A 16,209-nucleotide genomic window follows, 5' to 3' on the forward strand; every position below is an offset into this window, starting at 1 on the left:
ATTTCCCTAGAATGACATTATCACTCTGCAGCGGAGTGTGTGCTGATATGAAACTTCCTGGCAGATTAAAACTGTGCGCCGGACCGAGACTCGAACTCGGGACCTATGCCTTTCGCAGGCAAGTGCTCTACCAACTGAGCTACCCAAGCAAGACTCACGCCCTACCCCCACACAGCTTTGCTTCTGCCAGTACCTCATCTCCTACCCTCCAAACTTTACAGAAGCTCTCCTGTGAACCTGCATAGTTTCCGAGTTCGAGTCTCGGTCCGGCACACAGTTTTAATCTGTCAGGAAGTTTCAGTTGATTTCCCTGTACATCGCTGATACCTGTAGACTGGAGGAAAATGGTGATGGGAAGACCTGTCTACAGAGTACGTCAATTGTCAGTTGTGAACAGCCTCACGATGTTGTAATCGCGGAGTTGTGGAGTGTCTCAATCCAACAAGTGGTATCCCTGGACGATGGAAGTCAGCTGTCAGCTTGTGTGTCACTGACAGTGAAACAGGAATGTTTGATGTTATCTCAATTTTCTCATATTGAGAACTTATGAGCAACGTATAGCGACCCAAAAGTCCTGTGGGAATGCACGAATTCACAGACTAATGCAGGTAGAGAGGTAAACATCGAGCACATGCCTAAAACGACACGGGGCTCTATTGGAACCGAAAACGAGAGCAAATACTGGCCAACAGGTGGCGATGGGCAGCAACAAGTCAGTGACGTAACATAGAATGGGCTGTAGTGGAAGAGGGAGTCAGATCATCCCTAGTCTGGCTGATAAACACCTGCTGGGAGGAACGACTTTTGTGCAGGATGGCGCTCCACCCCGTACTGCTACACGTGTGGAACACCCGCTGCGAACATCGTTTGGTGAGGATCGCGTGCTGGGCCGCCACTTCCGCCACGCTTGGCCCCCCAGGTCCCCAGGCCTCAATGCGTGTCATTACTGGTTATGGGGTTACCTGAAGTCGCAAGTCAACCGCGATCGTCCGACCTCATTAGCGATGCTAAAAGACAACATCCGACGGCAGATTGCTCAGCCAACTCCAGTGGCAGACACTGCAAGAGAGGTTCTGTGCATTACGGTGTAGTCTACTGTTAAACTTCCGAGAGCGTACGCTCCTAGAAGATTCAACTAATACACTGCTTCCCCCTACGTATGTCTCGCGAAAAGACTGTGAAGATAAAACTAAAGAGATTTGAGCACACACGGTGACTTACCAGCGATCGTTCTTCTCGCGATCCATATGTTTTAGATGTGCAGATTGTCCAAAAGAAAAGCACAGACAAGGTTTAGGGACAGGTTTCTTCCACCTAAACAAGAAAGAAATGTGTACTAAACATGGAGTCTAAAATGCGTACTTTGAGAGCTATGAGAGCTTGTTCATGTTCGCCAGACTGAAACACGTCTGTTCTACCGAACAAGTGGTCATAGTTCATGAGGTTTGCACGTCAGAGGCATGTTCCTACGGCTTGTCTGTACTTTTGCCGGCCGAAGTGGCCGTGCGGTTAAAGGCGCTGCAGTCTGGAACCGCGAGACCGCTACGGTCGCAGGTTCGAATCCCGCCTCGGGCATGGATGTTTGTGATGTCCTTAGGTTAGTTAGGTTTAACTAGTTCTAAGTTCTAGGGGACTAATGACCTCAGCAGTTGAGTCCCATAGTGCTCAGAGCCATTTGAACCATTTTTTGTCTGTACTTTTTTTGGCGACGCCCCCTGGATGCAGACTGTGTGTCCCTGCCAGTAGTGCGTCGATGCGGCAGACGGAGCTGCGTTACTGAGCGGCGCGACCCACCTGCAGGTCCAGCGCCTCGAGCAGCTGCAGGTTGGAGAAGGCGGCCGGCGGCAGCGAGGTGAGTGAGTTGTCTGCCAGGTCCAGCGTCTGCAGGGACTCCTCCAGGCCGCGCCACGCCTCCTGGTTCACCTCAGAGATGTCGTTACCTGCGACACGCCGAGCCACGAGTCATACGACCGTGTTTAAACTGGCCAAATGCAATAAAACCGATCTTGGATCATATGAAATGAACGATTCCAAAATTGAGGACTCAAAACCCGGAAATCTACTGCCATATAGGTAGCTATACGAAAATATGCACTACTGGCCATTAAAATTGCTACACCAAGAAGAAATGCAGATGATCAACTGGTATTCATTGGTCAAATATATTATACTAGAACTGACATGTGATTACATTTTCACGCAATTTGGGTGCATAGATCCTGAGAAATCAGTATCCAGAACAACCACCTCTGGCCGAAATAACGGCCTCGATACGCCTGGGCATTGAGTCAAACACAGCTTGAATGGCGTGTACAGGTACAGCTGCCCATGCAGCTTCAACACGATACCATAGTTCATCAAAAGTAGTGACTGGCGTATTGTGACGAGCCAGTTGCTCGGCCACCATTGACCAGACGTTTTCAATTGGTGAGAGATCTGGAGAATGTGCTGGCCAAGGCACTAGTCGAACATTTTCCGTATGCAGAAAGTCCGTTACAGGACCTGCAACATCCTGCTGAAATGTAGGGTTTCGCAGGGATCGAATGAAAGGTAGAGCCACGGGTCGTAACACATCTGAAATGTAACGTCCACTGTTCAAAGTGCCGGCAATACGAACAAGAGGTGACCGAGACGTGTAACCAATGGCACCCCATACCATCACGTCGGGTGATACGCCAGTATGGCGATGACGAATACACGCTTCCAATGTGCGTTCACCGCGATGTCGCCAAACACGGATGCGACCATCATGATGCTGTAAACAGAACCTGGATTCATCCGAAAAAATGACGTTTTGCCATTCGTGCACCTAGGTTCGTCGTTGAGTACACCATCGTAACTGCTCCTGTCTGTGATGCAGCGTCAAGGGTAACCGCGGTCATGGTCTCCGAGCTGATAGTCCATGCTGCTGCAAACGTCGTCGAACTGTTCGTGCAGATGGTAGTTGTCTTGCAAACGTCTCCATCTGTTGATTCAGGGATGGAGACGTGACTGCACGATTTGTTACAGCCATGCGGATAAGATGCCTGTCATCTCGACTGTTAGTGATACGAGGCTGTTGGGATCCAGCACGGCGTTCTGTATTACCCTCCGGAACCCACCGATTCCATATTCTGCTAACAGTCATTGAATGTCGACCAATGCGAGCAGCAATGTCGCGATACGATAAACCGCAATCGCGATGGGCTACAATGCGACCTTTATCAAAGTCGGAAACGTGATGGTACGCATTTCTCCTCCTTACACGAGGCATCACAACAACGTTTCACCAGGCAACGCCGGTCAACAGTTTATGAGAAATCGGTTGGAAACTTTCCTCATGTCAGCACGTTGTAGGTGTCGCCACCGGCGCCAACCTTGTGTGAATGCTCTGAAAAGCTAATCATTTGCATATCACAGCATCTTATTCCTGTCGGTTAAATTTCGCGTCTGTAGCACGTCATCTTCGTGGTGAAGCAATTTTAATGGCCAGTAGTGTATAAACGTCAGCATATATACTGAAGAGCCACAGAAACTGGTACACCTGCCTAATATCGCGTAGGGCTCCCGCGAGCATGCAGAATTGCCACAACACCACTTGGTATGGACTCGACTAGTGTTTGAAGTTGTGCTGGAGGGAACTGCAGGCAGAGCTGTCCACAGATCCGTAAGAGTATGACGGGGTGGTGGTCTCTTCTGAAAATCACATTGCAAGGTGTCCCAGATATGCTAAATAATGTTCACGTCTGGGGAGATTGGTGGCCGGTGGAAGAGTTTAAACTCAGTAGATTGTTGCTGGAGCCAGTCTATAGCAATTCTGGACGTGTGCCCAAGTCCGTTCGAATGCACAATGGACATGAATGGATGCAGGTGATCAGACAGGATGCTTAAGTACGTGTCATCCGTCACAGTCGTATCTTGACGTATCAGTGGTCCCATATCACTCCAACTGCACATGACCCACACCATTACCGAGCCTCCACCAGCTTGAACAATCCCTTGCTGACATGGAGGGTCTATGGATTCATGAGGTTGCCACCATACCCGTACATGTCCATCCGCCAGATACAATCTGAAACAAGACTCGTCCGACAGGCATCATGTTACCAGTCATCAACAGTCCAGTGTCGGTGCTGACGGGCCCAGGCGAGGCGTAAAGCTTCGTGTTGCGCAGTCAACAGGACTAAACGAGTGGGTTTTCGGCTCCGAAAGCCCATATCGATGACGTTTCGTTGAATGGTTCGCATGCTGACATCTGTTGATGGTCCATCACTGAAATCTGCAGCAGTTCGCGGAAGGATTGCACTTCCGTCACGTTGAACGATTCTCTTCGGTCGTTGTTGGTCCTGTTTTTGCTGGATATTTTTCCAGCCGCAGCAGTGTCGGAGATTTGATGTTTTACCAGATTCCTGATATTCACGGTATACTCGTGAAATGGTCGTGCGGGAAAATCCTCACGCCATTGCTACCTCGGAGATGCTGTGTCCCATCGTTCGTGCGCCAACTGTAACACCACGTTGAAACTCACTTAAATCTTGATAAACTCTCATTGTAGCAGCAGTACCTGATCTAACGACTGCTCCAGACACTTCTTGTCTCATATAGGCGTTACCGACCGCAGCGCGGTATTCTGCCTGTTTACATATATCTGTATCAGAATACGCATGCCTATACCGATTTCTTTGGTGATTCAGTGTATTTATTCGCTAACCATCCGATGCAATCATCACTACACTTCAGTTCTGCAATTACCAGTCAGTTAACACGATTTCTTGTTCGTAGGGCTATTTTACGAGAACTTTTCCAGTTCTTTTGTATTAATATCCACTAATGTCATACTTTGCAATCTTAAAAGCATTTAAAGCCTCTTCAAGTCACATTTTCTCTTTATGCTGTTGTCCTTCTCTACCTGATCCACTGAGATGGACATGAAACATATAGTTGTTTACTTGTCTGCAACAATATAAATATATGCTAGCTTACTATGTCGACGAGAATACACTACAAATGAGAGAGCTGTAATGACTCCATTCATTGCGCTCACGACAGTACTTAGTATATAATTAGTTGACTTGTCATTGGTTACCATATCTACCACAGCCACCATTAAGTCTGCTCAATGCCACTACTTTGACGTATCTAGTGATGTTCAAAATATACTCAAGATAATATGACTCAAACATACAGGGCGTACATGAAGTTCGGGAACACTTTCAATTATTTATTGCACAAGAACCAAACATTTTACAGATATCATACATATGCCATTTTGAAGAGAAACCCTGGAAGTTTTTTTTTCCGTGTATGCTGCCAAAGCGTAGTTTGGAAATTGGCCGATAGTCAGCGCTAGTCGCGAACATGGCGAGTTTAGGTGTGGGGCGAGCTTACTGTGTGTTGGAGTTCGAAAAAACAAGCGTGCTACAGCTGTTCAACGGTTGTTTAGAACGAAGTACGGTAAGAAGCGACCAACAAGGAAGGCCATTTACCACAGCCACAACAAATTCTCCAAAGGTATTATTTATTTATTTTTTATATATATACCTTGTCACGTCGAAAACTGTACGGGCCATTCTTCTTCGCTGAGAGCACTGTCGCTGGATATTTCTACTCGGACATGTTGGAGCAATGGCTGATGCCTCAGCTGCAATCGGACTCTCCGTTCATCTTTCAGCAGGATGGGGCTCCACTCCATTTTCATCGTGAAGTTCGTGGGTACCTGAACACGGAGCTGCCGCATCGATGGATCGGTCGTGCTACAGAAGGGGACAGCTGTTTCATGAAATGGCCTTCCCTATCACCAGATTTCACTCCGTGTGACATTTTTCTGTGGGGACACATTAAAGATCTGGAGTATGCAATGCCTCTACCACGTGATGAAACAGAGCTCCGGGAGCGAATACGGGAAACGATTGCCTCAGTCGATGCCATGCTGGGACGGGTATGGCAAGAATTCGATTATCGTATTGACGTGTGCCGGGTCACTCATGGTTCCCATATCGAATGTTTGTAAAAAAACTTTCAGAGTTTCTCTTCAAAATTCAATATGTATGACATGTGTACAATGTTTAGTTCTTGTGCAATAAATAAATGAAAGTGTTCCCGTACTTTATGTAAATCCTGTATAATCCTCTGATGAAGAAATATGAACCGATGTCTATGTATCCTCGATTTGCAGACCATCCAGTATGTAACTTTATCTCAATCATGACTTTATCCGTGCCTTTTTCACTCGTTACTTTATATATGTGATATAGCTACACTACACTTTGCACATTATCTGTGATTAGTCATAACTATGGAAATGAGCGTTGTAAATGGAACTTGACCTCACGTATTGGTGCACATAAGTACTACATTTCTTAACAAGATTGTAAATACTTCGTAATGTTTTTCTATAACTCTGTATTGTTTAAGCCAGGTTGTTTTCATTCCAGCATACTTTGTAAAGAACGAGTTTCTCATACTATTGTGTTCTTCTTATATATGAGGCTTCAGTTTAAAGTTTCATAGTTCAAATGAGCACTATCATACCCGACTATTTGTATATTCATGATTCCTAGTCACAGATGTTAAATGGTTAATGCAAATGTTCCACAAATTAACGTGATACTTTTATGCTATTCAAAGAGCCAGATGCTCACAAAGATTTGTGTTTCTTTATTAATTATCTCATTTATGCTACATTCCCGAACTTTTATCAGCCTATACTTATGTAATGTTAAGAATTCGTTATTATGGCCAATTGCTATAACAACCCTGCCAAATTCTTCAGCAGGAGGCAGCAGGGTTATGAAAGGTATATACACAGGGTAAATTAATTCAAGTTTTTTAATAAAATATTATATTGAACCAGATATCGTCAAATGTAGTATCGATTGTGTAGTGGAGTCGCTGTTCAACAGCGATCGCTGACTCAAGGTATTACGGGCAACGTATTAGAGTAACTTTAGATCGAGTAATGTATGGAGGACTCTCAAGTGTAAAGGCGTGTTGTATCTGATGTGTGTTGAATATATACTTACTCGCTACGGACAGTAATGACTTTATCTGCAACATACTGTGCTGTTTGCTAACTGTAAAAGGAATCTCAACAGAAGTGGAAGTAATTAAGGGAAGTAAAGGTGTTTTGCTACTAACGCAATGCGTGTATTCATAAGCGATGTCCGAGTCAAATTACAGCACTTACATTCAATGATTTTGTAACTCTAATTTTTTATGTGTAATCAGTTTACTGAGTGTGTTATTTGTGAGCATTATTAATTTTCAAAGAGTCAAAATACAAGTTTTAAAGTTAGTGCCATATTCTGAGTTACCCCAGGTCAATATCAGTTCCCAGTCCATGCCATTTTTGATTAACTATTTTTCTCAAGAAGTTATTGTCTCAGTCATATTCGATTTAACTAAAATGTATGCTCAGCAACAGCCTTGCACAATAGCTGTTTGCTAACTATACAATATAGAGTACTTACAGAGAGCAGCGCGAAGCGTGCTTTCATTGAGCAGCTAAAGGTAAGAAATTTTATTGTTTCAGGGATACTCCTAGCATTCACTGAGCACAGGGACAATTAGTTTCAAATTCCATCAATTTTGTTTTACTACCAGGGGCAATATAAAATCAATCAGATTCAGTTTTTGTGTTGCGTAAATTAACGCAGTTTGGGTTTGGTTTAAAGTTATTGACACTTTACATTCTTTCAGCTAAATGAAATTTATATTCTCGCAGTCAGAGAAGTTCAGTACAGTGCAAAGCGGCGAGTTAAAATACACGTTCACATGCCATTCCTGTTCTAACATTTGTGTTTCAGACTGCTGCCAGTAACGTAATTTCAATCATGTTTCAAACGCACATGTTTCAACGTTTACCAGGTATTTCTGGCATTCTGACGAATGCTTATTGGCAATAATTATAAAATATTCTACACATGCTTTCCTATCCTTTCCGTCTTTATATTTCCGTTTTTTTGGTTTTCGCTTTCGAGTATGGTATATCAGGAAAGGGCCACGTCCGGTTATTTATTATGTCCATTTTCCATTGTACTTCCTAAAAGCTACTAATGCCGCAACCATGTGAAAAGCGTTGTTTTTGAACTAATAAAGAGCACTGCGCAACCTAGGATTGTTTTTTTAATGTTAATTACAAGCTTGCTCCACCACACGCTACAATGTACTAGAATAAACATTACAAATTTGTGATTTGTGACAAATTCACACATATTATAAAAGTGGATATACGTACGTATGTTTGTGTATGTGTAAGTATGTATGTATAAGGGATGATTCAGCTGCCTCTACCACTGTCGTTTTACGTAACCCGCAATTCCATTTACTGTAGTTAATTTGTGTACTAGCATAAGTCTTCGCTGGTGGCCCTGGTTTCAGAGTTATTAGAGAAAATTGTGCAGAATTAACCTCCAAATGCACTTGCACCCCCTCACTCATCCCTCGCGAGTCAGGATTTGTAGTATGTTGTTCGTGACACAGCCTCCCACCACCGTATAAAAGTTTGGAACTGCCCGAATTACGAGTATTTCCCACATTCGACCTTTCTTCGTCTTCGTTGACTAGCCTTATTACGCTGCCGGCTTATTCGACCATTTACAAATCTTAAAATTGAAGTTTGTGTTAATTTTACCTAACAGTTTTGTGAATTTTACCAGCATAAACTAAACAGTTACATCATTGCATTCGTCAGGCCTTCTAACTACGAAACTGCTTGAAAGGGATAAGTTTCAATCTGTCAGTTCTAGCGTAGCTTTTACAAAAAATCGTTTTTCTTTCATTACCCTCACGGCCACGTCTAAATTAATAATATTGACGAAATAGCTGATTACGCTGGTGGCATAATATCCCAGTCAACAGAGACCAGATGAGGTCGAATATCGGGAACAATTCGTACAGTCGGAATTTTTTGTACTGTAGTAGGAGGGAGTATCACAAACGGCATAGCTGAAAGATGAATAAGAGTTTGGAGGTGCGTCTGACGTTCACTTCTGTGCGTTTTTCTTAAATACCTTGGAAACACTGGCCACCGACGAAACCGTATCACAGTACAGAATTTATCTGTATTATACGAGGGTGAGTCAAATGAAAACCTTAAATTTGTAATAACAAATCGAAATTTCGTGCCGTTATCCTGTAAGTTGGTAAGCGTACTACAAACAGTGTGCAGAATGGCCTGTAGGTGGCAGCATAGTGCAGATGCACACATACCGTCGCAGTATCAGTATAAAGATAGCCGCCCCACTTGCGACTTGCACCAGGGAAGAATAGCGTTCTGTTATTCGGTTTTTGCGTAGTGAAGGTGTGGAACCTATTGAAATTCATCGACAAATGGAGGTTCAGTACGGTGATGCATGTTTGTCACAGCAGCAAGTCTACGAATGGAGTAGTAAGTTCGCAAATGGTGTGACTTCAGTGTAAGATGCTCCTCGTCCAGGTCAGGCACAACGAGTTGTGACTCCACAGATCATTGCAGCAGTTGAAGACATAGTGAAGGGAAACCGCCGAGTGACACTGAATGACACTGCAGCATGTTTACAGATTAGTCATGGGTCAGCACACCACATTGAGCATGATGTGCTCCAGTTTCACAAAGTGTCTGCAAGATGGGTGCCACGGCAGCTGACCCCCGAAATGAGATCGTCGTGTTGATGCTTGTGAAGAACTTCTTCTGCTCTTTTAACAGGAAGGCGATGGCTTCCTTGCAAGAATCGTTACTGGGGACGATATCTGGGTTCACGTCCACCAACCGGAAATGAAGAGAGCGAGCAAGGAATGGCAGCATTCCTCATCACCAAAACCAAAGAAGTTTCCAACAGAACCATCAGCAGGGAAGTTTATGCTGACTCTCTTTTGCGACGAAAAAGGCGTCATTTTGGAGCATTACATGCCTAGATGGACCACTGTCACCAGTGCATCATCAGAGATCTCCTAAAAAATCATCTGCGGCCTGCAATAAAATCAAAGCGACGTGGATTGCTGTCAGCAGGTGTCCTTTTGCAACATGACACTGCAAGGCTCCACACTGCCCGTACAACAGTTGCAACAATCAAAGACCTACATTTTGAGTGTCTTCCTCATACACCATACTCACCAGACCTTGCCCCAAGTGATTTCCATATATTTGGACCACTCAAAGACGCAACAGGAGGAAAGAAGTTCCGTTCTGATGAAGAGGTACGCCACACGATGCATGAGTGGTTGCTCGGACTACCAAAAGAATTTTTTTCTAAAGGAATTTATGCACTTTGTAACCGCTGGAGGACTTGCATTAAGCGTGGGGGAGATTATGTTGAAAAGTGAAACAGCTTTGTACCACTTCTGCACTATAAATAATACGAGGAGCATTCAAGTTCTAAGGCCTCCGATTTTTTTTCTCTGGACTGGAAAGAGATAGAAACACGCGCATTGTTTTAAAATGAGGCCACGTTCATTGTCAATACGTCCCAGAGATGGCAGCACCGTACGGCAGATGGAATTTTACCGCCAGCGGCGAGAATGAGAACTGTTTTAAATACTTAAAATGGCGACGTTTTCCTTACTTGAACAGCGTGCATTCATTCATTTTCTGAATTTGTTTGGTGTGAAACCAATTGAAATTCATCGACAGTTGAAGGAGACATGTAGTGATGGAGTTATGGATGTGTCGAAAGTGCGTTCGTGGGTGCGACAGTTTAATGAAGGCAGAACATCATGTGACAACAAACCGAAACAACCTCGGGCTCGCACAAGCCGGTCTGACGACATGATCGAGAAAGTGGAGAGAATTGTTTTGGGGGATCGCCGAATGACTGTTGAACAGATCTCCTCCAGAGTTGGCATTTCTGTGGGTTCTGTGCACACAATCCTGCATGACGATCTGAAAATGCGAAATGTGTCATCCAGGTGGGTGCCATGAATGCTGACGGACGACCACATGGCTGCCCATGTGGCATGTTGCCAAGCAATGTTGACGCGCAACGACAGCATGAATGGGACTTTCTTTTCGTCGGTTGTGACAGTGGATGAGACGTGGATGCCATTTTTCAATCCAGAAACAAAGCGCCAGTCAGCTCAATGGAAGCACACAGATTCACCGCCACAAAAAAATTTCGGGTAACTGCCAGTGCTGAAAAAATGATGGTGTCCATGTTCTGGGACAGCGAGGGCGTAATCCTTACCCATTGCGTTCCAAAGGGCCCTACGGTAACAGGTGCATCCTACGAAAATGTTTTGAAGAACAAATTCCTTCCTGCACTGCAACAAAAACGTCCGGGAAGGGCTGCGCGTGTGCTGTTTCACCAAGACAACGCACCCGCACATCGAGCTAACGTTACGCAACAGTTTCTTCGTGATAACAACTTTGAAGTGATTCCTCATGCTCCCTACTCACCTGACCTGGCTCCTAGTGACTTTCGGCTTTTTCCAACAATGAAAGACATTCTCCGTGGCCGCACATTCACCAGCCATGCTGCTATTGCCTCAGCGATTTTCCAGTGGTCAAAACAGACTCCTAAAGAAGTCTTCGCCGCTGCCATGGAATCATGGTGTCAGCGTTGTGAAAAATTTGTACGTCTGCAGGGCGATTACGTCGAGAAGTAACGCCAGTTTCATCGATTTCGGGTGAGTAGTTAATTTGAAAAAAACCGGAGGCCTTAGAACTTGAATGCACCTCGTATTTTAATAAATATTTAAGGTATTCATTTGACTCACCCTCGTATTTCCTACAGAAAGGTCCTGCTCATTTTTTCTGTTGGACTAATAGTTTGCGCGTAGAGGGCAACAGAATATGAAAATCTCGCACCTTGTTTTTGAAGGCCAGATATAACATGGCAGGTTGAAGAAAACGACAGCGATAAGGGCAGATTAGTCATCCTGGATACAAGGTGTTTCCTTAAGAGCGTGCAAAAATTTAACAGGACACAGATGATGCTCCACCGAACGATTTGAGGGAGGGAACCTGGGGTCGGAGAAGCCAGCTCAAGGAGATAATAGGAATAAAATCATATTACTGTGTACTTTTTTATTTACATTAGTTACAGTTGACTGCAAATGCCATCACTGACACAATGAACGTACCATTTGTACTGAATCTTGCAAAATGTGCTGGAAGTGACGCTCATAAACCTCAATGCAAGCATGACATCTGCGAACAAGATTCTGACGCACCCGGACAAATATCCCAGGTGAGCTTCGAATCGCATCACGGGCAGCTACAATTTCGGCTCCTAATTCCGTATCCACTGTGGTCTCACACACAAGTGACTTTAGATACCCCCACAGGAAACAATTAAGGGAATTCAGGTCAGGTGACCTCGCAGGCCATGGGATAGGACCTCCCCTCCCAATACAGCGACCAGGAAATACTGCACCGGTACTGCTCCATCGCATTGTACTGTTCGTCTCTGAATACCACTGAGTAATGAATGGGCCTGTCGTTGATTCATAGCACGTTCTGTCATGGGAAAATGTAAATACAATACAAAAGAACCAGCCTATGAACAAGTAAAGTAAACAAAACATGCATCATGACTTCCTGGTAATCAGGCTCGTCCTCCTTGTTCCGTTGCAGTAAACGAGGAATACACATGTGAATAATCATCACAGTACGTTAAACTTGTGTGCATGTTGGTTGCACATAAGCCAGTAACAGTGACGCTAGACAAAGCGGTAGACAAGTTTAGTTCCATATTTCCTCAAGCTGATTCCCCGACCCCACGTTCCCCGTCTCAAATTGTTCAGTGGAGCATTCTCTATGTCCTATTACATTTTTGCGCGCTCTTAAGGGAACGCCCTGTATGTATGTATGCACGTACTCACATGTTCCACATCTCATCCTAAACCACTGCACCAATTTCAACCAACCTTGGAACACGTGTCACTTACCGTTTGGAGCAAATCACTCTGGGGTAATAACTACCTACCGACGAAAGGGGTGGTGTTAGGGTGGAAAAGCAGTGTTGCCACCCGACGCGCGAATACCCATACTTTACTCATACAGTATTTGAGAATGAAAGGACGCAGTCAATGGCAACAGTCTTGACAGATGATTTCGAACCATTACGAAGCTTTTACGCTCTGATGAGCTCCACAAAATGATGAAAAAGTAAAAGATTGCCGCTTACTACAGTTTTCGCTGTTAATGTAGTGAAACTGCCGCATGAAGAATGACGTTTTAGTTTATTACTTCTTTATTATTAACTATATTGGCGACACATTTTACAGCCAGTATGCACATACACCACTGAATGCACTAGCAAAATTATGTTGTTCCACGAAGCAAAGTTCAGGAGATACAACGTCATAAAATTGGTATCATTCAAAATAAAACTAGAGGGTGAAATTAGCTCGATATGCAGGTGAAATAATTGTACAAATAAGTGTGAAATATGTTAAACTTATGTGAAATATATCTGACACGATAAAATCTTCTCTCCTGATCGGCCGAACACTGGCGTCTTTTCGCAAAGTTTCAATGGGTTTCTTTCTCATCATCTTCAGGCGAAGTGTCGGGAACGATTTCAATAAAATTTGGTGAAGTGCAAAGTGCCTTTACGACCATATTTGTGAAAATATGCGTTTTATTTACGTGTGCTTCACAATACCTTATCTGGATGCTGACAAAAAGGGGCTTGCCACACAAAACATGATAAGCTGCCTGTAATAAATAATAAACAAGTGGTCCTGAAAAACTATGCAAACCGAGTGTATAGATTAAATAAAACAGAAACCCACCGATGATGGAACAGAGGTGCTAAAACATGTTTTGGAATTTGGAAAAAACGTAGTTTTGCATAACTGGCGGACCTTACATCCAACAATTTTAACTGCAAACACGGTGAACACAAGGAGCTGCAAATCCAAATGACGAATCTTTTTAAATTTATTCGAAAGACGTCTCGGAAGTTAGCGATTCCTAGGTCCACATTGCGAAGAATTCTGCACAACAGATTGCTGTTGCATGCATATAAGATTCAGATAAGACACGCGTTACAACCAGATTGTCGAGTAGCTTTGGTACGAATCGACACCAGCGATGAGTATCTTAAACGATTTTTTTTTATGAGGTTGCCTTCCATATATCATGTAAAGTTAATAAGCACAGTGTGGTGATATGGGATTCGGAAAGTCCACACGTTGCTTTAGATCACGTAAAATGAATGTCTGGTGCGGTTTAATCCACAACGGAATCACGGACCTTTCTTTTCTGTCGAAAACTCAGAAACAGCTAATACCTACCTGGATATGCTAAAACAGTTTGGAAATCCGTAACTGAGGAACTTATGGCATGATGTGATTTCTCCAACAAGATGGTGCACCACCGCAATGGGGATTGCATGACAGAAGTTTTCTTAATAAAACATTTCCTGGCAGGTGGATTGGGCCTAATGGTCCCACTGTTTAATCTGCACGATCACCAGACATAACGCGTTTAGATTTCTTTTCGTAAGGCGACGTAGAGGACAAGGTTTACGCTACACAAGTACCTCATGAAGGACAACACATGCTGTTGCTGTAAGTTCTATAGTTTCTGTAAATAAATATTGACAATTGCACGACGACTTAAGGCCCATCCTTTATATTTCGCTTACGCGTTCATTACATTATGACGCAATAATTATTGTTCAAAAGTGGTGCAAATGGCTCTAAACACTATGGGACTTAACATCTGAGGTCATCAGTCCCCTAGACTTTGAACTACTTAAACCTAACTAACATAAGGACATCACTTACATCCACGCCCAGGGCAGGATTCGAACCTGCGTCCGTAGCAGCAGCGCGGTTCCGGACTGAAGAGTCTATAACAGCTTGGCCACAGCGGCCGGCTTTTTATTTCACGCTTTCCCATAATTATTGTTTCCCTAGTTTCTACGATCAGTATCATTCTGATTCGTTCACTGCTGTATGAGTATACATCACATTTGCCACAAACGTAGCCGGCCCATGTGACCGAGCGGTTCTAGGCGCTTCAGTCTGGAACCGCGTGACCGCTACGGTCGCAGGTTCGAATCCTGCCTCGGGCATGGACGTGTGTGATGTCCTTAGGTTAGTTAGGATTAAGTAGTTCTAAGTTCTAGGGGACTGATGACCTCAGTAGTTAAGTCCCATAGTGCTCAGAGCCAAAGTATTCAAAAAACACGCCACACGACTATACAGGAACTAGACACACTCGAACAATCCTTTCATCCTTACTCTGGGAAACTATGATCACAACCATAGGTGGAAGCACATGCGGCCCAAGACACCACTAGCTAGGGCATAACCACCTATGACAAGCTAACATACACCAACAAGCAACAAACGTCGGCAAGCCCCTGCAATTAGCAACGTTGACTGGAAATACCAGGTGCTACTAAAGCCGACCAACAGGCTATAGCAGGGAAACCGACGAGCTCTCCCAATGACGCACAAACAAATCGCCAACATCACCCTACACTGTGCATCCGATATATGACCTATCGGACACAAAACAATGATGAACCTAACTGTTACAGGTATGCTGACGCTGGCCGAGAGACCAACAACGGCACCCAGCGGCAGCCGCCGAGTAACAGCATCGCACAACGTCAAAGGTATCGACATGCATGATACCCACTGCTAAAAAAGCCTACCCTTGCATGACCTGTCACAGGCAACCAGACATCCGCTACTGCTCTTTCAACCCGACCTAACTATCGTAGAGGTTTTTTCTCCCCTTGGCTCTTGCCTTGGCACTTTTTTCCCTCTGCCCTTCAAACAGCTACGCTTCGTTCGACTTTCGACCCAATCTATCTCCAGATGAGCGCGTATTAATGGATATCCTTAAGCAGACGAACGCAAACATCGCAGTACCCACATCCTGCGACACCTCACTTTAGTGAGAACTAACCCTTATGCAGAGATGGCAGTTTTTCCTACTTGTAAATTATAGATTCTAGCGATCAGTCGCCCTTTTTAAATTTTATTGTGCAGATCTAGATTTCGGCTAGAAGCTGTCCATTCTCAATGCACTATTATTTTCGCTCAATGCATGTAATTCCCTGTTGGTCGGCCTTCTAGCCGAAATCTAGATCTACACAATAAAATTTAAAAAGGACGACTGATGACTCCAACCTATAATTAACAAGTCAGTATAACAGTCGCTGAGTGCAACAGATTTCTGAATGAAAGGTAACCTGATGGCGTTTTTCGTACTCTGCTTTCCCGAAAACAGTTGAGAGTTGCGGCTTCCTGTTTATATATGTTGAAGTCGTAATCGTGTCAAATTGGCGA

General features: G+C 44.1%; 1 protein-coding gene across 1 annotated transcript in view; it reads right to left on the minus strand.

Annotated features, from left to right (window-relative positions):
• The window catches only part of LOC126428050 (chaoptin), a 251,465-nt gene that overhangs the window by 136,010 nt on the left and 99,246 nt on the right, over positions 1 to 16,209 (minus strand). Inside the window, exon 4 of the mRNA XM_050089927.1 lies at positions 1,795 to 1,940. Coding sequence (XP_049945884.1) covers positions 1,795 to 1,940 — 146 coding nt within the window. The remainder of the gene's footprint in view (positions 1 to 1,794; positions 1,941 to 16,209) is intronic.

The sequence above is a fragment of the Schistocerca serialis genome, chromosome 12 (genome assembly GCF_023864345.2).
Source record: "Schistocerca serialis cubense isolate TAMUIC-IGC-003099 chromosome 12, iqSchSeri2.2, whole genome shotgun sequence".
In the NCBI taxonomy this organism is placed as follows: domain Eukaryota; kingdom Metazoa; phylum Arthropoda; class Insecta; order Orthoptera; family Acrididae; genus Schistocerca; species Schistocerca serialis.